At 44.3% G+C, this 25,200-nt stretch overlaps 1 protein-coding gene across 1 annotated transcript; it reads left to right on the plus strand.

Annotated features, from left to right (window-relative positions):
* On the plus strand, window positions 1-25,200 carry MAL2 (mal, T cell differentiation protein 2). Its single transcript, XM_045861412.1, has 4 exons — window positions 1-244; window positions 13,681-13,851; window positions 19,990-20,145; window positions 22,884-25,200. The coding sequence occupies exons 1-4, from the start codon at window positions 113-115 to the stop codon at window positions 22,953-22,955; spliced, it is 531 nt and encodes a 176-aa protein (XP_045717368.1). The 5' UTR covers window positions 1-112; the 3' UTR covers window positions 22,956-25,200.

Below are 25,200 nucleotides of genomic sequence, written 5' to 3' on the forward strand. Positions count from 1 at the left end.
CGGCGCTCGCGAACGCACGGACCCGAGCTCCGCGGCGCGGCGGGAGCCGGGGAGGTGGAGGCGGGCGGAGGGAGGTGGCGGCGCGGGGAGACGCAGCAGCGGCAGCGGCAGCATGTCGGCCGGCGGAGCGCCTGTCGTGCCGCCCCCGAACCCCGCCGTGTCCTTCCCGGCGCCTCGGGTCACCCTGCCAGCCGGCCCCGACATCCTGCGGACCTATTCGGGCGCCTTCGTCTGCCTGGAGATTGTAAGTGGGGCAACCTCGGCGAGGGTCGCCCCTGGGAACCAGGGACTGGCAGCGGCATCCGTGGCCCCAGTGCCGTCTCCCTTTGCGTGCGCCCCAGCTCCCTTCCCTTTAATTTGGCCTTTCCCTGCGCGCTTCCCGGGGTCCCTTAGGAGCTCCGCGCGGCAGAGAGCTGGGCGGCGGCGGCGACACTTGCGCCCGGGCCCTCTCTCCTGGCACCTGTTAACGCTGGCACCTGCGCCCCCGCTGGCAATGGAAATGGCCCCGAGAGAACGAGCAGGCGGTCCGGCGGGACGGAGGTTTGGGGACTTGGGGAGAAGCGTGTTGGGTTTGAGGGAGCCATCAGAGACCCTCGGAGGCTTGGCCAGCGGCCGCGCGTGGCTAGGGCCAGAGCAGGCGTTCTCGGCCTTGCCTGTTGCTAACCTGCCATTTTGTTGGGTGGTGCAAAGGTAGAGCCGATGACTGGTGACCAGGAGGCTACCACGCTGTGGAGAGCCGGCCGGAGGTAGCAGGGAGAAGAGGGGGAAGGCTGAAGACCTGGGCATTTCCCCCGCTTGTCGTTATGGGCGCCCCTTGGATTGGGGAGAGGAGCAGGGCTCCCGAGGCAGGGCAGAAAGAAAGTGAAGTAGGCAAGGTGCCCTTGGCAGTTTCTAACCAAGTGGGCGTGAGAATGGGGAGGGAAAGGTACGAACGGGGCTGTCACCTTCCGCCGCCTGCCTTTGCGCCTTCTTCTCTGGTTTACCTATCTCGGCGCACTTTGTAGCGCCCAAGTGGAGGTGAGCTCACCTGGCCTGTTGTGACGCCTGCCTGAGCCGGAGACTGGAACTTTTTCCAGAGGAACTTGACGGAGTTGGAAGCTGTCGAAGCTCCTCGTGGGCCAGGGGGAGATTTGCAAACATACATTGGGCAACCCGAAGTTGCATCATGCCCTGAGAACTACAAATAGAGCGAAAATGTCAGCGCCTCCGCGGGCTGGTTTTGTTTGCTCCGTGTGGGTTTTTCATATCTCTCCCCTCACCCCCTCCTTGTGCGTTTGCATAACCTGGATTTGGGTCGCTTCGGTTTCCCTTTTGTGCCTGTGGGGCGGGAACACCTTGTGAGCATTGGTTTTCTGCCCTATTATGCTAAGGTGGCTAGGGCACCGTAAGTTAAGTTTAGCTCCGATTTGAATCTGAAAAAAGGAGATCAGTGAGTTACAGGCTATGACATCAGTAATCGGATCGTGACTGCGAGGCTAGGAGGGGCTGCTCTGAGTCGGAGCCCAGCCCAGAAGCATGGAAATGCTTCGGATGAGGCGTAGGCATCCATGTGAGAAGCGTGGGGGGGGGATGGCATCCGGCCCACCGCTCTGCTGCCGAGGAGAGACGCGCTGAGAACAGTGAAGATCTGGGGGGAGAGGCTGCATGGGTGCTGGGCTCCTGCCGTTAGTTCCGTGTGCCCCAGACTCCAGCTGTCCGCCTGCTGCTTTCAGAGCTTTTTGCCCCATCCGCGTGCTGCTTGTACTAGAATTTACAGACCGTTCACTCACATAGATTCGCTTTCTAAACTTCTGTGCCTACTTTAGCCTCATCCTAAGTAATAATATATGTGAATTTTCGAATTTGATATGTTGGTTACATTTTTCTAACATTTATTCAAGTATATACTTATGTATTTACATATGTATGTATATATGTAAAGAAACATATGTACATACAGGGAACTATTGGGCTGGCCAAAAAGTTCATTTAGTTTTTTTCCATACGATGGCTCTAGTAGTGCTTAATTGTCTTTAACTTCATTGGAAACAATTTTGTTAGATTGTGTTGTGACAACTATCATATCAGTGTGCATATTTTAGAAACTTATTGAAATTGGTGAATTTTTGTGCAGCCATTTTAATATTGAAGATGGAAGGAAATGCACAACATTTTCGGCATTTTATACTTTATTATTGCAGGGAAAGGTAAAAATACAGCTGAAACACAAAAACAGATTTGTGCGGTAAATGGAGAAGGTTCTGTGACTGATCAAATGTGTTAAAAGTGGTTTGCGAAGTTTCTTGGTACAGTTGACATTTTGGCCAAATAATTCCTTGCTGTGGGGCTGTCTTATGCCCTGGAAGATGTTTAGCAGCATCTCTGGCCTCTACCCACTAGAAGCTAACAGTGGGAGATAGCCGACATACTCAAGATATCCAAATCACTACAGTTATTGGTGAAAACGAAAAATGTGCCTCTTATTTTACAGAAAAAAAAAACTACATGGACATTTTGGCCAACCCAATATATATGTGTACATAGGCAGAAAGGCTGATCCATGTGTCATCAAGTCAAACCCCATCCCAGGAACCACCCGTGAACACATGGCGCTCTCAGAAACACTGCCTAATTCTGGGGGAAAGAGTGGACACTGAGTTCATCGATTCCCTCTCCCCTGCACCCAGATCTCCACATTTATCTAGCCCAGTGGTTAGTGCGCATCTCTTGCTGTACTTAATTGCTGAGGCAGCTTTTAAAAACACTGTCGCCAGCCTGGACTAATTAAATCAGACTCTCTGTGGGAGCGCCCAGAGTCTACTAGGTTTTCTAAAAGCTCCCCGAGGTGCTCACATGCCGTCACGGTTGGGAACCCCCGAGCGGAAGCCTTCCTCTGGGCTCTGTGGACAAGCAGCTCTCTCTGGGAGATGCGAGTTTTCTCTCTCTCTTGTGGAATTTCTATCCCTCTCCATCCTGGGAGGGACCCAGGCTCACGCAAGGATCCAGTTGATTCCTCTTAGCTCTTCATTCCCTCTGGCTTCTTACCCCCAAACACGTGGAGCACCCTTACCTAGCTAGAACAGAATCCCTTCCAAAAGCCATTTCAGTTTCCATTTTGCAATGGCCAAACATCTTGATAGGTGTAAATCTTAGGCCTCCATCACCCCTTTTACTGGAATATCAACCTCGCTCCTTCCCCATACTTCACCCCCCAAAAGTAAAAGGGCCATAATAGTACAATGGAACTAGTGACTTCGGAGAAACAAGAGACCACGCTGGAAACCAGCTATGGCTCTAGATAGATCATTCCCTCTAGAACGCCCACCCTGAGCAGATGTGCAGATACGAACTAGATTAGCACTTCGGAAGCACCTTTGGCCCCTGCCTTCTTAATTTCCCTCCAGTTTTCCAATTCCGTCTCCCACGGCCCCTCTTTAGAAATTCCTCCAGCTGCAAATTAAGTGTGAGATTTGCCCCATTTAGGTGATCTCCCTTCTGTGGACCCATAATGTTAGCCTCTTTCTGTGTTTCTGGGTATCTCCAAATTTCTTCTTAATTTTAACCTTCTTTTCAAAGCCATTTGTCCTTGTAGTTTCTCTGTTTACATCCTGTTGCTGTCTAAAGCTTGACAGGCGAAAACAGTGTCTGACAAAGGTGGCCCGGCCTGTCAAGGGTTCACGGAGCTAATGAAACCGTGGTCTTGGAGTTCAGTTCTCACAGCACTTTGTGCGAAGACCTCAATTCCCATCTCCCTTACTGAGCCGCATTCCCAGTCTCCCAGGTGGAAGCCATTTATTGGGAGGTATCTCAAACGATAAAATAGTGCCTGCCTAACAGCACCAAGTAAAGCCACTCAGGGCACTAGCCTGACAGGCGGACAAGATGCAGCCCCACATGCACGGGGCGGCTTTCTGAAGCAGGTGTGTGCTCCACACCCAGGTACCGAAGTTGTCGGCCCCTCGATTTTGTATTCAGCTGTATTCACCAATGCATGGTTGCCACCACGGGTTTACCGCTGGGTTGGTTTTGCAAAGGGAAGCCTTCTAGTTGAGAATGAGAAAAATCACTTTCAAAAGTTATTTTTAAATCCCTCAGTGTCTTCTGAACTGATGTTTTCTAAGTCACCCACCAGGTGTTTACTGAGAAACTACGGTGTGAGAGGCAGTGTCCCGGGGACAAGCGTGTTGGGACTGCCTCCCTCGCGTCACAGAGCCTGTAACCTGGTTGAGAGGACACATGCAGGAACACCCACCATTCGGGGAAGACAGATGTAAGCAGGGAAAGTGAACTACAGCTGTGGCATTTTCCTGGCCCCTCTCTTTGTAAGAAAATAACATTGGAGCAGCTGTACTACTAGGCTGAATGAGATATTTTGAGGCCCTGTCCTCAATGAGCTTATCTTGTGTAATGCACAAGAAAGATCCGACATGACAGTATTAAACACAAAAAAGAACAAAGGTCATTATTGAATTCAGTGTTTCGCAGTTTCGATGTTTAGAAAACCATTTACATTCCCTGAGATATTCGTTAACATTCTCTTTATCAGAGATATTGTAGGACTCTTATTCGCATGCTTCTAACTGTAGTGTTTTGGATGCCACAGTACTTTCTATTTATTCAACAAATAATTAAGAATCTGGTATGTATCAGGCTTTATTTTGTGCCCTGGGAATAGGATCATTAACATAGCTCCTGCCCATAAAAGAAATTCCTGCACAGTGAAGTATAAAGTCAAGAAAGAATTACAGTGCCTGTGGTTGAAGTGATAACACTGGGTTATGAAAAGTACTCTTGGAAGGCAGAGTAGAGTCCCCGTGGCCACTGGGGACGCCAGCACAGGCAGTCTCACCGAATGATGACGTCTGAGTTAGTCTCAAAAGAAGTGACAAGTGACAACGTTCACCAGACAGGGGGAAGGAGAGTTCCAGGGACAAACGTGGGCGTGTGCAAAGCCCGGAGATGAGTAGAGCCGTGGCCTGAAGCTTCTGACAATGGGTAGAGCTTTCTGTTTGTTTGTTTCTACATGACTTGTGGGAAGGTAGCAGAAAAAGAAGGAAAAAGCAGAGAAGGTTCAAACTGCGATGTGCTGAGAAACAATAGGCCAAGGCGCAGAATGCCCTCTGTCTGTGATGGGGAGCTGCTGGAGGGCAGAGGTAAACTCGAGGGGGCTCGTGTTTTAGAAATCTGGGGGAGGGGAGGTTTGGTTGCAAAACAGACAGAAGGCAGTGAGATCAGTTAAGGGGCTTAGTGCAGCGGTTTGGACGAGGGTGGTGAGACCCAGAGGCAGGACAAAGGACAGGAGCAGAGAAGGGAGGCAGATTGGAGGCTCGGGAGGTCTGGCAAATACGTGAAGTTTATCGAGCAAAAAGGACGCATGGACACGGGCAGCAGTGTGGTGATTGCTTGTGAGGAGAGAGGAATGTGAGGGGGATAGATGGTCATGGAAAAAATAGAATTAAAAAAAAGAAAAGTTAAAAAAAAGTGTGATATGTCCTGAAGGTCCGTTCCCTCCCTACAAGGGTTTTGATGCTGTGGGTCCGAGTTTTCCCTTGCCTCTGAGTTACAAGTCGCTCTCGCTGTGCAGCAGAGTCTTTAAAACTTCAGAAGAGAAAATAAACCCAGGCCCCTGCCAGTGGTTATTTCCAGCAGCCACCGGCCCCAACTGCCAGCCCGGTAAGGAATACGAAGAACCGAAGTATGGAAAACTTTCAACCAAGTTGCTGAAAACCTTGACCTTGAGCTCCCAAGTAAAAGATCAAGAAGAGGAGGTTTGTTCTTCAGAGCTCAATAGAAATGTGGCACCTGGTGCTAGGGGCCATGTACGTGGCATCACTGCACTGATGTGGGCAAGTAGAAAAGACGGACGGCCGTGACCCAGGATGAGAACCAGGCTGGTGTGCCCAACGTCGTGCACCTGCAGTACTTGACGACTCTTCGATTGTTCTGTGGGGCAAACTGCGCAGTGTGTGGAAGTGCCCCAGAGAAACTGGCTGGGGCAGAGAAGGGCAGCCCTCACAAGTCCTGCCTGCCTCTTACAATGTCGTGATGCTCCTCCAGGAATTGGCAGTTTGACCTGCTTTCCTGTGTCCTATTTGATATGAAAAGGGCCATGTCCTTTCATAGCTGCCACGTATGACATTCTTAACTTTTGAGTAGCAGTTCTCAGGAAGGAGGGAGATAAAAAGGAAGACAAGGGGCAGATCTTCACAGTTCTTGCTGCTGTCAGGGCCCCAGCGTGCATGGGCATTTTCAGTCTACGAGCTGACTGGTTACCTACAAACACAAAAAAGAGGATTTTAAAAATCAAGGAAAATTATAAACAAGAATAAAAAGGGGCCTGAGTATATTTCTCCGCTGTAATATGTGCTTTGCATTTCAAGGTGAACATCAGCTATTTGAGAAACCCAAATGGAAGTCTGGGTCACATGAGGAGGAAGAAAGTATAATTTGTTACAGCATCCTCAAACATATTTCTAAAGCTTTCACTTCTTTTGCATTAGGATATCTTGTATCTAGGCCTCTTCTATTGTCATCTCTCTTTGCTTCCCAAAACTTACATTGTTTTTCTTTCTCTGATTAAAAAAAAAACATAAAAAAAATCTTTGCCAACTTGTACCTCTAATTGAGACCTGTGTTAGGACCAGTCCAGGTCCAGTTTGAATGAGAGCATGGTGGGGGGGGGGGGTGGGCAATGGGGATCGATCGGGGAGAACAGGAGGGGTATGTGTTGCGGGGGTGGTGAGGCACAAGATAAACACTACCTTGGTCAAAAGTTTCAGCGGCAATTGCAGCAGAATAGGTAACCTGAACAAATTTGGGGCTCGAAGAAGGTTGGAAATGAGGTGTCATGAGCTAGACTCGCAAAAGGTGCCAACTTCCCCATAATTTTCCACTCCAGTCTTCTGAGGTCTTGTACTGAGTGGTAGGCGTTGCCAATAATAACTTGAAAATTGAGAAGTACATGTTCCTGCTTCACGAGATTCTTGCCCATTTTTGAACACCCACCATGTACCAGGGGGTGAGCTAGGCTGCAGACAGCAGCGTGTTCCTAGCATCCCAACCTGCACTTCCAGAGCATTTTCTTCTAGAACCGTTCATTCCACACACTGGCAGGGTTCCCATTCATTTCAAGGAGAACGCAATGGAGCATCTTCTGTAGAAAGAACTGCTCTGGGTTCCAAGCATTCAGAGGTATTTAAGGCAAGGTCACCCACTCTGGTGTGACAGTCCAGTGGATGAAACACACCTGTGTACCCAGGGTTTCAAACCAGTTGCTGTAAGCACGGAGAACACGTGCATCCTTAACCATGGCAGCACCAAGGGATGGTACCCAGCAGGGAAGTCTTTTTGGAATAAAAGACTTGTATCTTTTTGGAGTATGGAAAGTTCAGGTACCAAGCAGAAATTCTGATGGCAGCATGACCAGTGTAATGGACTCAGTGTGCAAGGGATAAGAAACAGAGGCCAGAGTATACACACACACACACACACACACACACACACAATATATGTATGGAAAGGAGCATTGCAGGGCACAAGGTGAGCTCAGAGAGCAGCAGCATTCTCTAGCTCTGTTACCACCTGACTGTCGTCACATTGTGAATGAATTTACTTTTATGGGCTGCCTTGTAAATGCATCTGTCAGTTGTTGTATCTGTTGACTAAAGTATATCCCCAGTTTAAAAAAAAAAGATCTGTTGAGCCCTGGCCAGGTGGCTTAGTTGGTTGGAGCACCATCCCATACACCAAAGGGCTACAGGTTCAATTCCCGGTCAGGGCACATAACTAGGTTGTGTGTTCTGCCCTCAGCTGGGATGCATACGAGAGGCAACCGATAGATGTTTCTTTCTCTCTGTCTCTGTTCTCTCTTTCCCTCCCTCCATCCCTCCCTCTCTTCCTTCCCCGCTCTCCAAAATCAATAAAAATATATATCCTCAAGTGAGGATTTTTTAAAAAAACTGTTGAAATACAAGTTGTGCTTTAAGTGGAGGTCATTGTAGGTGAGCTCTTTCTGAGGGGATCAATTGCTGAACATATTAAATTGTTCCTTAACCATGTTGTTTCATTTACAGCTACCCAATAAATAAGCACCCATTAAAATAGGAGGGGTTATCAAGTCAATAAGGTATTCTGAATTTTGGGGGAGCAGGGGCACAGATTCTTTTGTGATTCTGATGGAAGTCATAGACTGTGTCCTCCGAAAATGATTGTGTTCTTGCCTACCCAATTTGATATCAGTTCAGGGAATCAACCTGCTCTCTGCTCCCACCAAGCCAATCTATGGCAAAAGAGTAAAAACCTTGCTCCGAAATAAACACTAAACTTTGAAGGGGGGCAGCATAACATACTATTAAGACCATTAGCTCTAGAAGCCAATTGCCAGGTTCAAATCCCATGTCTACCACTTATAAAGTGTGTAACTTAGGGCAAGTTATTAATGGCTCTCTACCTCAATCAACTTGTCTGTAAAATGGGGATAGTGATATTCCCAGCTTTTGTGAGGATTAGATTGGTACAAATCACACACTTAGAATAGCGCTTGGAACATAAGAGCTCAATAAGTGCTAGTTAATATTTTCACTGTCTGCATTAGCTCCACCCTCTTACTCAAACTAACTCTCTAAGCTAGACTGGGAGATAATGTTTCTGTCCTCTGGGCTTGCTGGTGTGTTGATTTTCACTGCTATGAAGTGATACAATATGCAGTATGTAAATAGTGTGAGAATTGGAAAGAGGGGGTTATGAGTTATATACAGGAAGTTCTAAATCATGAAGCATTTTTCCTTTGGGGCAGTTGAATAGTCCTTGGGACCTTCCCGTTCACTCACTGTCTCCTGTTCTCCGTCCCAACAGTGACTGAAAATAGGTCAGAGTTGGAATCGGCCTGTTTACTCAGTGAATAGTAAGAGTGCATTAAGACAATGTCACATGGGTTTGGGAATGATTGGCTAAGATGTCGGAGGACATATTTATAAGCAGGCTATTAGGAAATAAGCGACATTTGAAAAGAAAAAGGGAATTTGCAAAGAGAATCCTTTGGGGACATAAGAATGCCGTCCAAATGGGAGACAAGTGAAGAAGTCCGCTGTCCCTGCAGTCAGAATTGGAAGAGTTGCTGTTTCTTTGACCTCATGCTTTCCCGTGGGGTCGTGGGTTTTCACCCACCCACATTCTCTAGTGAAAACACGTTTTAGCTCCAAATTCAAGGGCTCAGGTCAGTGTCAGGGGTGGACGGGTACTTCCACGGTTTTCTTGTGGGAAGGCTTCAGCCAAGCCTCACCCTTCTGGCCTGCAGAGGCCAAACTAAAGTGAGAAGTTATGGGCAGCCACAAAGGAGGCAGTTGTTTCAGGGATGTGCCGCGATGTAATACCTGCAACTCAGGATGTGCTTGAGCACTTGAGGTGTGTGTGTGCCAGGGACACAGAAAGTGGAGCTCGGAGAATGCAGGGACTGTCACAGGGAGGGCCGAAAGCTGCTGCTAGGAAATGTTTACTTTTGCACTACTACCTGGCAGTCCGGTTGTCTTTTGTTAGAGCCGGAGGAGCAGAGTCCTGGGCCCTGACTGAGGGCCTGAGAGAAATTGCAAAATGCAGTACACTCGGTGTGAGCTCATGGATGTTAGCTAAACTTGCCGTGCTAATCATTTCATAGTGTGTGTAAGTCAAGTCATTAGGCTCTGCCCTTGACACTCACCATCAGTGCTGTGTGTCCGTTAGATCTCAGTAACACTGGAAAAGACAGGTTTTGAAAAATGTGATGCATTTGGAAGTTTTAACACGATCAGACATTTTTGGATGCCAGAGAGCCACGGAAGGCTGTGATAGACAAAAAATCAAAATGTGGGTTTAGATCCCAGACGAGAAGAGCCTGTTGGCTGTGGTTGTCTGCCTGCCTTTGGCAGCGTGTTTTCCCTGCAGTTGCTATGACATCTCATCCGCTGCTGTCCCTCGGATTTTAACCACGTTTGTGTGCCGCTGCTCATCTCTGACAATGAGGTTCCCTCCAGATTCACGTCTGCTTAATAGGCTACCAGTAGTGACGGTGTATTTGTTAACACTCTGAGCTTGATAATGCCCAGAATTAGGTGAAGAGTGTATATAGGGTATTGGTGATGTTAGTCAAAGAATTTGTAAAGTTGGAGCCAGATTGGGGAAGCTCGGGAGAAAAGGTAGCTTTTGGTCAAAGGAAATCATGAGGCAGGGAAGGAGTAATTGTGTCAAGGCCCTAGTGACACCAGCGTGGCAGAGTTACAGTGAGGAAGGTGGTTCTCCAAAGCAGGCTTCATTATGTCCTCTGGCCCTTCCCCCAGCTCCCAAAGCTATTGGGGTGAGCGGGATTTAAATCTGAATTTCCCAGGCTCTCTGAGCTAGGGATATAGTTTGTTCATATGCCTTCCTCCCTACCTACCCCATCCACACACACACACCGCACACAGGGAAGGGAATCCGCTCTCTTTTCCCAGAAACACTGAGCTTCCTTTTCAGGCCTATGAGGTGCTGAAAAGGCTGTCATTTTGAGTATGACAAGAACAATTAATGTACACCACATCACTTCAGCATCCCCTGTGAAAGCCCAGATCTGCTGGAAAGCCTGCTTCCAGCCCCACCTCCTCTGCCCACTGCCCAGACTCCGCCCAGGATGTTTCCTCTCCCTTGCAGCCTGCCTCCCGGAGCACACACAGTGCTGAGCTCTTTTTATAGCCCTCTCCACAATCTGCTCCTGCATCAGATTCAGTGATGTCTGTGTCTCTCTTATTTAGAGCTACTGGAGATGGAGCCTTGGCTTTTTTTGTTTCTTTTCTTTTTTTCTTCCTTTCTGGAGTATCCTTCCATAGTGCCTGGCAGTAGATTGGAGGCCAGCCTGCTGGAGGTCCAATCCAGCCTTATGAAATATTTTGTTTCATTCCAAGAGATCACATACCCTCTTCTTCAGAGGTGTCAGTTTATCACAGTTCCTATATCATATAATTATGTTATCTATTGGAGTCTGCCTGCCCCTAATAAACAGTGGCCCATTGTTTTTTATTACCCTTGATACTCATGCCTTCTCAATAAATGGCTCTTGTGTTAACAGATAGTTGTTAATGATGCCTACTTCTTAAACAGTATTTGAAGGAATATAGGTTATTTGTAGTGGAAGAAAAAGCTACCAGGAAGAAGAGGCCAAGAAAAAGAAAAAAGATTTGAAGACCTTATCACCATCAAATATTTATTAAACAGTATGAAAGCGTAGACAATATTTTATTGGGATCACTATTTTTTCATACCTTCTAATAATGTTGTGGTTACATGTTTGAATATGCATAAATATTCATGACTTAGATTTATTTCATAAAACTTTCTGGGTTGATTGTTAATGTTTGATTTTGAAATTAGAACTTGAGATATACCACCACAATTATAAATTTATTAGGTTGGTGCTTTAGTTTTCATTGCTCAAGCGATCATTTATTATGCTTTCCTAAATATTTTTCAAAGTAATAATGAGTTATGCAACTGGGCCCTCTTTTTTTTTCCAGAAACTCAAATTAAAACTTGTGTCTTTAATTTTCAGTGGCTTGTGCAATTGGGATCATTTCTAGATACTTAAGAAGCAAGATGCACATGGTTACTGGTTTCTAATGCCTGCAGCTCCAGTGGTTCCCATATGAGCACTAGGAGTTTATCTGCTCGCTGAGCATGTGTGTGATAGCTTTCTGCGTGCAGGATATACACGCTTCTGTCATACCACCTGGGTGTGTGAGAGGGGCCGGTGGAGGGGGTGGGGTTGATTCCCACGTGCCTGTAGGTGCCTTCAGGACAGGTACGTAGCCTAGGTGTTTGTGTTTCCATATCTAGCCTGGTGCCTGACGGATAGTTAGGGGAGGACTATCCTGCAGTTGAGTAGACGGCTTCGGGCGCAGAGACACACGAGGCAGCAGGCCCGGGACTGAGAGCCAGGGACGTTCGGTGACAGTGTTTCTCGTCCGTGTAACGTATCTACAGTGAGGAGCGGTTCCTGAGCTCGGGGCAGAACTCGGGAAAGACTCTTTGGACCATGGGCTGTCCAAGATGAACTGTGAATGGGAGTTTCTCAAATACACGTCGGGGAGGGAGAGGCATGCTTGGCCAGCATTTGTCGGGCCACTCAGACACGGGAGAGCTTTATCTTTGGACTGTGGGTTGGTTTTTTTTATAGCATAAAATGTAAGACACTTAGTGGCAAGAGACAAGGATGCAAAAGGCAGGTGAGATCATAAAGAAAGGGCCCATGTGCCACGCAAAGGTGTGCCTGCGTGGCCTTAGTGGTGGAGACTGCCCCTGTTAGATTCATGACGTTTACGGTCATCGCTCCATAGCCATTTCCCCCCGCCACGTTCTCTCACTCCTAGTTACCCATGTCATAAATCTGGGTATTTTCCGTACCTTTTGCTGTCATGCCCCACATTGGAGCAGTCACCAGCTACCATCCTGTCTACTACTTAAATTTCTGTCTAATCTATTCACGTCTCTCTGCGCTCAATGCCTTGAGTCTAGTTTATGCTCGGTGGTTATAATAGTGTCCTTTGTGGTCCCCTGCTCCATCCTTTCCTCTCCAGTCATGTCACACTCTAGCCGGAGAGAAACGTCTCAATGCACACCTGGTCGTGTTAGGCTGCCCAAGATGATCTGTGTCCTCCCATTGCCCTTGGGTGAAGTTCACTCTTGGACCTGACCTTCAGGACCTTCAGTTCTGTCTCCAGCTCCCCCAGGCTCTCTCTCAGCTCCCACCCGGTCATCTCAAGCCCCGCCTCCTCGCCCTGCCACTCCACCCAGCCCTGCCCTCTAGGTTGTTGCTTCCAGAGGGTATTTTCTGACTTCTTCGATCTGGATTCAGAGCCCTCATTGTGTGGGCCTGCAGCACTCAGTATTTGCCCGATTAGGACAAGCGTGAAGCAGCATTTCCATCCCCTGCTTAACCATGTCCTTGCTACGAGAGACTGTGAGTTCTGCGATGGCGGAGGCCAAGTGTAGCTTGTTTACCATTTTATTCCCAGAAGCTGGCACAGTGCCTGACAGGCCGTCGGTGTGTACTGAATTAGATCTGTGAGTATCTAAAGTACCTGCTTCCATGCCCCGCACATAGAAGAGGATCAATGGATGGTGGTAGATTTTATTGGCTACTGTCATATACAACAGCTGAAACTTTTATTCTATATAGGCAGTAATTTCACAGGTACAGCTAGGTCACGATCAGGACTGGAAGGTGGCCATCGGCAGTGACAAGCTAGAAGGTGATAGCTGATCTTCACTAGTAAACACTGAGACGCGGTGAGAGCAGGAGCCGCTGTGCAGTGGTTTGAAGAGTAACACCGACGAGAGGGGGAGACCAAGCAGAGTGAACTTGTGAAAATGGTTAACTGAGAAGCAAAACGCTTCGAGAGGGCAGTAGTTAGGGAGGCGGCAAGGTCAGAGGAAAATATTTTTAGATGATGAAAGAACACTGGACCTGTTCACGGGCTGAGGACAAGCGCCCCTCCTGAAGGCAGGCACAGAAACAGGTGTGCAGCCGGATGAGGCTTGCGCGTGAAAGCCCCCGGCTGGCACCCGAGGGAGGGAGGCAGCTCACGTCCCGATGAACAGAAGAGGGTGGTGAGGCTGCGGGAACATGGGCAGGGGGCTGATACTCGCACGTTCAGTTCTGCTGCACCAACTTACTGCCATTTCTCGTTTTACCCTTAGCTGTTCGGGGGACTCGTCTGGATTTTGGTCGCCTCCTCCAACGTTCCTCTACCTCTGCTCCAAGGATGGGTCATGTTCGTGTCTGTGACGGCTTTTACCCTTTCCCTGCTCTTCCTGGGGGTCTTCCTCTCCGGCATGGTGACTCAGATCGATGCCAACTGGAACTTCTTGGTAAGGGATTTTTAAATCTTTTTCAGGAAAACGTGGGAAGCTTATAACTATCTCATTCCATCTTGAAATGCCAGAGCTTCATTCTGTCTGCTGCTTCCGTTGGGAGAGACGAGGTCAGACCACAGCATCTGCTTGGCCGCCTTGCTGGGCAGCAGGATCCCAGTTTGTGAGATTCCTGTGTTGATAGAGCTGGGCAATCTTTCTGATACTCCTTTATGAGCTGGATGACCTTTACTCAAAGACCGTCTTAGTTCATATAACCAGTGAATTGCATTATGGTTATTGAACTATTGAGCCTTTGATTGATGGATCCTGTGACATACAAGGTCTGTCCAGAAGGTGTCCAGCCACATAGTATGAAAAATAGTGACATTTCTTGAAAAAGATACAAGAAACATTGTACATAGGACAGTGACACCTCATTCTCCTTCAAAGTAGGCACATTGGGATCTCACATAGTTCTCCCAATCACCGTCAGCTGCTCCGTCATATTTTCCTGAATCTCACTAATGATCTGAAATCTCTTTCCTTTCAAATGTGATTTTAGTTTGGGGAGAAGCCAGAAGTCACAGGGCACTAAATCTGGACCATAGCGGGGCTGAGTGATTTGATGTCTCACCAACAAACTCCAGAGGAGACGTGATACAGAAACAGATGTGTTTTCATGATGAAGCTGCCAATCACCAGTAGCTGCAGCCTTCTGAATCATCCAAATAGTTTCTGCAAATAGTTTCTGTTGAGTTCAAGCTTAACTCAAAATTTGATGCAGATTCATTACTCTACTCACTCAGTCATTTTGAATGTGATGGCCACACAGTACACATGCTCACTCAACAGCATCTACTGCCCCACTGACTAGTACAGTGAAGTCATCATTGTTCACGCCTGTGCATTCTAGTCCACTCTCCTTGGCTACCAGGTCACAGTGATGTCATGCAAACCATTCTCATTATATTAACAGTGGCTGGACTTTTTCTGGACAGACCTTCTTTATCTTGATATTTTCCACTGATTTCTGTTTCTGATATTAAATACATATGTTCTTTTCAGAAAACAGATGGCTATATATTCTACCCCCAAAATATTTAGAAAAGAAAAGGGATGTTTTTATATTTACAGGCACACCTAGGAGTTATTGTGGGTTCAGTTGCAGACAACTGCAATACAGTGAATATGGCAGTAAAGCAGGTCACATGCATTTTTTGGTTTCCCAGTGCACATAGAAGTTACATTTACATTCTACTATAGTCTGTTAAGTGTGCAATAGCATTATGTCTAAGAACAGAATGCATATATCATAATTTAAAACTACTTTATTGCTAAAAAATGCTAGGGTTTTTAATTAGCCTTAATTTCAATATTGTTGTGTCTCAGGGAGAAGGGAGGCTGGAGGGTAGGAAGAGAGGCAGGAACGGCCGGAGCAGAGCACACGACAGTGATTAATTAGGTCTGCCATCTTAAACGGGTGCAGTTGAAGGCACCCTGAACCTATTATAATAGTAGCATCCAAAAGCACTGATCACAGATCACCATAGCAAATGTAATAATGATGGAAATGTTTGAACTACTGTGAGAATTACCACAATGTTGAGAGAGAGACAAAAAGTAAGCAAATGCTGTTAGGAAACAGCGCCAAAATGCTCGATCCACTCAGGTTTGCCGCAGACTTCAATCTGTAAAGCACACAATATCCTAGGAGCACAATAAAGCAAAAGCACAGTAAAATGAGGCATCGCCTGCGTCTTCCATTGCCATTCTAAATTATCAAGAATTGGCAAGTTTTAAGAAATGAAGTTGCAACCAGCGCAATTTTGAACATTATGACACCATTCGATTGCATCAAGTTATTTCCCTTTTCCCATGTAACAGTCTTGTGATTACTCATTCTCTGGGCCTATCTCTGAATAGCCCTGTGGAGCGTGAGTTGCAATCTTTGGTGCACAGCACTCTAACCAAGTTCATGACCAATGCCCCTTGGGTTTCAACCACACATTGGTGGTTAGAAACTTAAGTCAGGTTTCATATATGTCTCTTTCAGGTATGGTAGCATTTTACTCAGTAACTTCAGAACAGCTATTAGAGGAATAATATTTGTTCGTGTCTTATTGATAGAGCGTGAGGAGGACTGTGTTCCCCGATGTTTTCAGCAGGTGCATCTGGTGAACGTGGCTGCCAGCACGAGTCCAGCCCAGGGGCAAATGGGCGGGTGTGAAGCTAAGGGGAAGGTGGTGCTGAAGTTACCACCCAGACTTCAAGGCTAGGTCTGGTTTGCTTGATAAGGCAAAATAGTGGACCTCTATGAATTTCTATTTCTTCCTCTGTAAAATGATCATAACTATACCTACCTTGCCAGATGCTGTTAAGAAATAATGAAATTAATGTATTATCAAGTGCTGAGCGTTGTGTCTGATTCATAGACAGTAATCGGTAATCACCATCATTCCTGAGACACGCCGAGGCTGGCAGTAGGAATCTTTGAAAGTCCTCCTGTGTGTGTGTGTGAGGTTGCTGATACAGTCTGCTCTTACCCTTTTGCCATGATTTCTCATTAATGATGACAAAATAGCTTCAGTAATTGGTCAAGTAATGAAAATCAAAGATCTGTATTTAAGCTACAGATAGATGCCTAATCTCCTCTTTCTAAACTCCTGGCTTTCCCATAATATGCATGAATGAATCAGTCAGTCCGTAATATTGGTAAGCACCATCAGGCTATTTTAATATCAGGCTCAAAAATGGTACTTCACAGGATGTACCAGTATAGCCCTACTGGTGCTTTGCTGCTGGTTAATATACAGTCACTGCCCCAGCCTCCTGCCTCTTCCCGGGGGCTGTGGCCTCCGTCACCCTGGCCTGTCCTCTGGGGCCTTCCTGGCCTCCTCGTAGCCCCGCAACTGCGGAGTTGATGCTAGAGAAGTAGTGAGTCTCCAGGATCCTGCAGGGCCCAGCCTTCTTTCTGAACGTTTAAAGCACATTCCTCATCGATGCTTGAATATTTTTCCAATAACACTTCTGGTTTCATGAGACATATGGCCGTACCATCTTTTTCCTTTTTGTTCGTATTGCGTCTTACTGTCAGTATTGAGAGCAGTCATTCATATCCTTTTTGATTCATTAGGTTTCCTATGAAATTAGAAAAACCTGCCAGTCTTTTCCATAGGTCACCAGCAAAGTTCATCCTGTGGGTTTGTTTCCTTTTTAGTGGGAATACTCCGCTCTTGCAGAGGGGAAAAGTGGTCATGGCAACACACAGCACACAGCACAGTGCTTGTCACCTCACAGGCTCATGATAAGTAGGCATACTTTCTTTTTCTTTCTGTTTTTTATTATTGTTTAAGCTGTTAACATGGCTGTTCCCCACTTTTCTGCCTTTCTCCTTCCCCAGTGTCACCCTCACCCCACTCCAAGTCAACCCCCACATTGTTGTCTGAGTCCATGGGCCGTGCATGAATGTTCTCCGGTTAATCCCTTCGCCATCTTTCGTCTCGTCCCAGCCCTTCCTTTCCTGCAGCTGTCAATCTGTTCTATGTATCTAAGCCTCCGTTGTTACCTTCTTCCTTAGTTTATTGTGTTCATCACGTTCCACGCTGACTGCCTTATTTCACTTATCATAATTTTCACCAGGTCCATCAGCATTGTTACAAAATGTAAGAGGTTCTTCATTTTTACAGCTGTATAGTATTTCATCCTATAATTGTGCCACAGCTTTTTTATCCACTCATCCACTGATGGGCACTTAAGCTATTGCCAAATCTTGGCTATTGTAAATAGCGTTGTTATAATCATAGGGATGTATATATTTTTTTATATTGGTTTTTTGGGATCTTTGGAATATATTCCTAGAGGTGGAATGACAGGGTCAAAAGGGAGTACCATTTTTTATTTTTTAAGGATACTCCATATTGTTTTCCACAGTGGCTGCACCAATCTGCATTCCTACCAACAGTGGGCTAGGGTTCCCTTTTCTCCACATCCTGGCCAGCGTTTGCTGTCTATTGATTTATTGCTGGTAGCAATTATGACAGGTATAAGTTGATCTCTCATTAAGGTTTTAATTTGCATTTTTCTGATGGTTAATGATGTTGAACATTTTTTCACATGTTTATAAGCCCTCTGTATGTCCTCTTTGGAGAAGCGTCTGTTCAGGTCTTTTGCCCATTTCTTAATTGCATTTGTTTGTCTTCCTGGTGTTAAGTTGTATTAGTTCTTTGTATATTTTAGAGATTAAACCCTTGTCAGATGTATCATTGGCGAAAATGTTCTCCCATACAATGGGTTCCTTTTTCATCCTGCTGATGGTTTCTTTGGCTATACAAAAGCTTTTAAATTTGATGTAGTCCCACTTGTTTATTTTCTGCTTTATTTCCAGTGCCTTAGGAGATAAATCATCAAAAATATTTCTATATTGAATATCTGAGATTTTACTCCCTATGTTTTTCTTCCAGGATTTTTATGGTTCATGACTTACATTTAAGTCTTTCATCCATTTTGAGATTATTTTTGTGTATGGTGTAAGTTGGTGATCTTTCCTTCTTTCTTTTCTTTCTTCCTATGTACCTAGTTTTGCCAATACCATTTATTGGAGAGTGTCTTTGCTCCATTGTCTGCTCTTGCCACCTTTGTCAGTTATCAATTGCTCATACAGGCGTGGTTTCTTCCCAAGCTCCTTGTTCTGTTCCACTGGTCGATAGGCATACTTTCAAAGAGCCAGCTCTTGCTTTTAAGGAGTTCACTTAAGTGCTTGCCATGTTTGGAAATGGCTCCTTTTTTCTTTTCTTTGAGATTTTCTGCATAGTCTGCATTTTTTACCACCTGGTTGCTTTTTATAGGTTCTGTAATATATCTCGTGTACTCTCAGCCGGAAAAATTTTTGAGCCATGTGTATCATAGTGTTGTCACCAGATGGTGACAGTTCTGAATTGCTACATTCTGAAACTGTTAGTTTAATTGTTGAAAAAAATAATTGTTTCCCCCTATGATAATGGTTTAATGTTGCCTGTATACTATTCATGAAGGAAACAAGAGTGCATTTTGATAAAGAATTAATTTTCTAGAAGTATTTGTAATGGATATTAACTACAATATTTATATGTTCTAGCTTTCACTGATTGTGAGATTAAATTAACATTTTTGTATTTTTTCCCAAGATTTCTAGTGTTGGTAGAAATGGTGAAATAAAAATACAATATATAATTTAAAGAAGTGGACTCTGGAACCAGAGAGACCTATGTGGGCTTGAGTTCGCCCTTCCAAAGTTCATCTCTGTGTGGCTTTGAGACACTCAACTAAAAAAAAATTACGAAGAAGAAATTTCTTATTTGTAAAATGGGGATAATAAATGGTGGTTATAAGGATGAATGATGATGAATGTGAAGTACCTACTGTATGGGAACCGTTAACAAAAATACAAATCAGGTGTTGATGATATATTAATTCAGGTAAGATGGTGTCAATTTTAGTAGAGTTATTCTTTATGTTAATACCAGCAAGGTATGAAATAATCTAACAGCTGAGTTTTGTATGAACACTTCCTATACTTTTTGTAGAAATACATGAATTTATTACTTGTTTTTTTAGAATGTTTGGGGATATGTTATTGAATTTTATGACTTTATAGGTCTTCTGTATCTTTCAGTGTATGGTGTGACAATCTAATGGATAAAAATAATGATTGCTATAAAATAAAATAAGTATAATATGTGTGTGTATATTATTATATAACTATATAATATACTACAGTAATATAGCTACTATATAATAGCTATAATAACAGTATATAATTTAAATGCTATTTTACTTAAATTTAAGGACAGCATATGTCATCCCTTCTTATATTTTGTTCATTAGTAATGATCTTGGTGGCACCTTAATGTAAATTAAATTATATACTGCATTATAAAACTCAGTATACAGAAGGTTTGCCAGCACACCAATTATATTGGGCCACTTAATTTTCATTTGGATTCTAATAGCTTGATATTGCTAAAACAGCCAAAAGAAATGGCTAATGTAGTTCATGTCTGATTAAATGTTGTGCTCTTCCAGAACCTCAACTTCGTCATTTGAAATAAGGAGGCACAGAAAAACTATGCATTATTAGTTTTCATTGTAAACGTCTCTCTTTCCCTCCCCTTTCAGGATTTTGCGTACCATTTTACAGTGTTCGTCTTCTACTTCGGAGCCTTTTTGCTGGAAGCAGCAGCCACGTCCCTGCATGATCTGCATTGCAACACGACCCTGGCTGTGCAGCCGCTCTTGAGCGACAACCAGTACAACATAAACGTAGCTGCTACAGTGAGTGTTTGACACCAACACCGTACCAGCACTTCCCTTCCACTGTCAAGGTCTCCCAAGTTCCTCCTCAAACCACAGTAGTTTTCTTTAGTAATAGCTGTTAGCATTAAACATATAATAGCTACATGTCTGTACAGTATAACCTTATAAGCCAAGTCCCGTCATTGCCCCTAGTGTTGTGGATGGTGAAACTGAAGCACAGAGAGGTTGGCACTCGTGTAAGATTATAGCAGTCCATGGCAGTCGTTGGCCTTCCACAACAAAGTCTACTTTGTGGAAAGAATTAATTGTGCCTTTTACTTCTTGTAACTTCAGACATGGTAAGGGAGATGTGTTCTTCGGTGTTCAGTCCCTACTTGTAATTCATTTGGATTCAGTGAATATTTACTGAGAGCCTACCAGCAGGCAGGTAATTTGCTGGGTGCCAGGACAGGGATGAATAAGGTACAGTTCTTGCCATGGAGGAAAGTCCACAGGAGTGGGAAGGTAAACAGGCCATTGCAATAGATGGTGCAGGGATGAAATGCCTTCCACAGGGGAATTTTTGAATTTTTTTTCTTTCTTAATTCATAGGCTTAAGTGAGTTTATCATTTTTATATTGACACAGCCAATTTGAAAGAATGATATAGTATTTCTGTTCTTATAGAAGGTATCAGACATCTACATTATTCCCTGAAATCTCTTGATATTGAATATGACTGAACAGCAAGTTGTTGATTCTAATGGTTTTACACAGAGAGCATATAAACATCCAGGACTCCCCATGTAGCCCTTAAAATATGTCTGGACTAATGCTGTTCAATAGAACTTTCTAAAATGATAAAAATGTTCTATAGATGCACTATCTGATATGGTTGCTACTCATGAGTTTATTTATTTGTTTTGATTAGTTGAAGTTTCAGTAGCCATACGTGGCTAGTAGCTATTCTACTGGACAGCACAGGTCTGGAGTCTAGGTTCTGAAAGGTAGAGGGCTGATGATTCCAAGTCCTCCTGCCATCAAGTTTCACAAGCCTCTGTTAGGACTGTCAGAATCCACTCATGGTCTACAATGAGTTAAACTGAAGGTGGGATTGCAGCGGAAAGGAGGCGTGGTTCTAGCTTTCAAAGGCTGACAGATCAGTGAGCTTTTCTTTTATGAGAAATGTAACTGTTGTGCTTAAAGAAATCTTACTCAAAACCCAGTCAGTGTGGACAGTAAAAGCATACATGTCCTAGTGGGAAGGGGAGAGAGGGTCTTGAATGATACCCAGCCTTCCTCCCTATAAAGCCACCTCTAACCACCTCATCACCTCTGAGGTGCTTCCATGGAATCCTCGCGATCCAAAGGTCACAGTTAGGAAGCCACTGGTTTGAACAGTTTTACAAAGTGAAGCTCAGGGACTTAGAATTGACCTTTTTTCCCACTGAGTGTCCTTTGTATTAGTCATCCATTCCCAAAAGGTTTTTCTTTGCTATGTTCATCCCCTCCTTTTCAATGGTGCAGGCTAGATTCCCATGACAACTCTGGGATCCATGAAGTAGCCCCATGCTGATTTATGTATAGTTGCCCTAAGATCCTACTTTCATAAGAACAGTAGGTGCTCAAGTACTTGACTGGGGGAGGTCATCGATTTTTCACTAATATGGCTACACTCTGAGAGCTCAGTTTTCAGAGTTCTCCACAGGGCGATTCTGTTCTGGCTGCCCCTTTTCTGTGACTTGGTCCTTGTTGTCCTTCCCTTCCTCTGTGTGCCTAGGTGAAGTCACCTTAGTAAACTTTCACATGCCACACGTTCTCCATTGAGTCTCATTTCATCCAAATACTCCAGTGGAAGTACAGCCTGTTTCTGAGTTTTAATAACATTTAAATGCCTGAGCCATTCATTCGTGACATCATAGTGAATCCCTCAGTTTTGAGAGGAAAATTCCTGTTCACTAACAATAGATATCAAAAGTGGTCATTCTCACTCAGCAATGTCTAGATTGGAGATGTACTAGAGAGGCAAGCAGAAGGAGAAGGGTGAAAAAAAATGGCAGAAGGGTAATTACCCTGGGAAAGTGTTCTTTAGGTTAATCTGATATTCCTTCTCAGAGCTGAACTTTTCTGGTAAAGGAGCCCTGCGCTTAATAAATCTTTGTCATATTTAATTGCTTTGTCTTGTAGTTTGTATAGCCCGTAAACCCCCCATATTGGCAGGGTAGTATCTACTATTCATTTATATACACCAAATGTCCTTACTGGTACTAAAGAAATCCTTGCTGAATACTAAGGATGGTAATTCAGAGCTGAGTGCGGACTTGAGGACCGTCTCCCGTGCCAACCTGATGATTTATCTCTATGGGTTTTCTTGGGTCACAGCAACAATCAGCTCCCTCCCCAAGTTTTAATAATTGCATTCTCCTTGGCTGTGAGATCGCTGTGTGGATAGCCACCTCCTAATGAGCTTTTGAATACCAATTAGGGGTGTCACAGATGCTTAACAAGTGAGTCCAGTGTGTGAACAAATGCTCAACCTGAGGCTGTCTACACAGGAGAAAGCCATCGGGGGCTAGAATCTCTAAAAGAAGGGTTGGTGATGTGAGGGGATAAAACAGTGGTACCGATCACCCGGAGAGATGAATACGAACATTTTCGTAAGTGCTGAAGCATCTTTAGGTAGGTTGGTCAGTCTTCACACGATCGTTTGTAAGAACGAGCATTTTCTTAAAGTCAGTGTTGCAAATCTGATGAGAATTTGTGTTTCTTTTTCCTTAGATTTTTGCCTTCGTGACGACAGCTTGTTATGGTTGCAGTTTGGGTCTGGCTTTACGAAGATGGCGACCGTAACACTCCTTAAACTCTAACTGTCCGTGGATCCGTTTCCTGTGTCTAGTTTGTATGTCTCATCGACTTGGGTACCCTTTTATCCAGATACAGCACCATTCCAAAAGCAGTTTGTTTAGTATATGGAGAAAATCTAAGTCCAGTTTTGATTTATTTCAAGGATAGAATTTTAATGTTATTATACTATTAAACAGAGGAATGGCCTTTAATTTTACATCAGTCTCTTTTCTTCTTATTTCTTTTTTTAAAGAAATTTTTCTTTTATAGCCATAACATATACAGATTTTTTTTATTATGAAAAGGGATATCTCTTTTGTTTAGTTGCTAAATCACGTGAGGCTTAATTTTAATAGGTAACTAAAACTCCCTAAAATAAAACACAATTTCAATAGGCCTCCCGCTAAACTCTGTTTTTTAGTTTAGTAAACAGAGATTGGCACCTTTTTTCTATAAAGGCCCAAAGGGTAAATATTTTAGGCTTTGTGGGCCATATAGTCTCTGTCACAACTACTAACCTCTGCTGTTACTCCATGAAAGCAGCCATAGATAATATGTAAATGAATGAGTGTGGCTGTGTTCCAATAAAACTTTATTTACAAAAGCAGGCAGCAGGCTGGATTTGGCCTGTGGGCTGCAGGCTGTCATTGGCCGACTTCTGGTATAAAACCTTAGTTATGTATCTGTTTATTGTTGTAATGACCCTGAAAGGTGTAAAGCTAACTATACAAGACACATCATATTTAGTCTCCTTATGCAATAACCACATTGTCTTTGTGCTGCTGGTCAAATGCTTACCCTTGAAGGGGTATACAGTTTCTCCAGCTAGTTCAACCTGCGTCTTGAGTATAGGAAAAAGTAATTTATGGCATGACCCGAGTTGCTTAATCAAACTTGGGGTCTCCAAACACCTGAGCAGAACTCTCTTCTGGTGTTCTTACCACGAAATCTCCAGAGACCATCAGCCACTCCTGGGAAGTGGTGTCCAGCTCCTTGTGTCTTACTTAGGGTTTATTTATGCTTCAGAATACGGCTCTTTGCCCTGTGCATGAATATATGAATATTTGTATGTGGATATGTGAGGCTTTACCAAGTAGAGCTCTCCGAAGAGTTAACTTTTTACTTCTAATTATTTTACATGACTTTCTGAGTTAAATTTGAATAGATTAGTAAATGTAACTTAACACTGTAGAGTCTTACATGTCTTATAATAGCCCTGAGATCTATGTTGTTTCTGCATTAGCGACAGAGACACGAAGTCAGTTTTAAAACAACCGCCATCATGAAAACTGTGCGTGGCTGAATAGCACAGGAAAGTATTTTAACCCTGTAGAGAGACCCCGGTTGCGGAAAGGTGCCAAAACGGCTTGCGTGGGAGAAGTCAGGCCCAGCTCCCACCACACTGTTCGAGCAAGGTACTCATCTCTTGCCCCCAGGAGGGCTGCCTCTGAGAAAAGAGGGCTTTTGATTGTTCTGTAGTTTCAACTCTTGCTTTATGTGGCTGAATCACCTCCTCTGAGTGCCATGTGTGAGTCGGGCTATTAGATGTCATGCAGCATAGGACAGTCCTGAATGTGTAGCATGACCGATGCTCAACAATCAGATGCTGTTGATACAACAATCCCCTAGACAGAAGGGTCCGACCTAGTCTGGTTGTGATGTCACTATAATGATAAAAGACATGGTTCAATGTGAGACCGGAGGGTGTCAGTCTTAGGACACTATACTCATGTCGTATCTTTTCTATAATATCCTCCTTCCTTGGTTTTTCTAGCTCCACACCACACACTTAAACCTGTATTATGAACTGTATATTACTAAGTCTTAAATGTGCCATAAGGATATATAGTCCATTCTAGTTGAAATTGTTTAAAGTTAGTCTACTAGATTTAGTTGTGAGATTTTATTTTTGTTTCCAAGGTATAAGAGGTCTGTGCTTGGTGGCATTAAATTAAATGATGTCTGGAACTGCTTCGATGGCACTTTTGTACACGGATGGCTTCTTGATCATTAAAGACCATGCCTAAAACTCACCTGACTGTGAAGACGTAGATTTGTAGACTAATTGTGTTCTAGATTTGTGAGTTGCGTGACAAAGCACTTGAACAAAAATGATGGCATTCGAGAATTTTTTATATATCTTAGCTGTAAAATGAGAAAGTGTTGGCCGGTTTCAGAATCTGGTAACTCCATGATGAAAAGAAATTTACTTCATAAGTGTTATGACTCTAATAAAGTATTCATTTGGTAA

This window comes from Phyllostomus hastatus, unplaced genomic scaffold (assembly GCF_019186645.2).
Source record: "Phyllostomus hastatus isolate PE091 unplaced genomic scaffold, TTU_PhHast_1.1 phas_scaffold_21, whole genome shotgun sequence".
Taxonomy (NCBI): Eukaryota; Metazoa; Chordata; class Mammalia; order Chiroptera; family Phyllostomidae; genus Phyllostomus; species Phyllostomus hastatus.

Excerpts from the sequence above, each read along its gene's own strand:
- MAL2 (XM_045861412.1), top strand. The coding sequence starts at position 113 with ATGTCGGCCGGCGGAGCGCCTGTCGTGCCGCCCCCGAACCCCGCCGTG. Across the intron at positions 13,852-19,989 it reads ATGCCAACTGGAACTTCTTG|GATTTTGCGTACCATTTTAC; the intron begins GTAAGGGATTTT and ends CTCCCCTTTCAG. Across the intron at positions 20,146-22,883 it reads ACATAAACGTAGCTGCTACA|ATTTTTGCCTTCGTGACGAC; the intron begins GTGAGTGTTTGA and ends CTTTTTCCTTAG.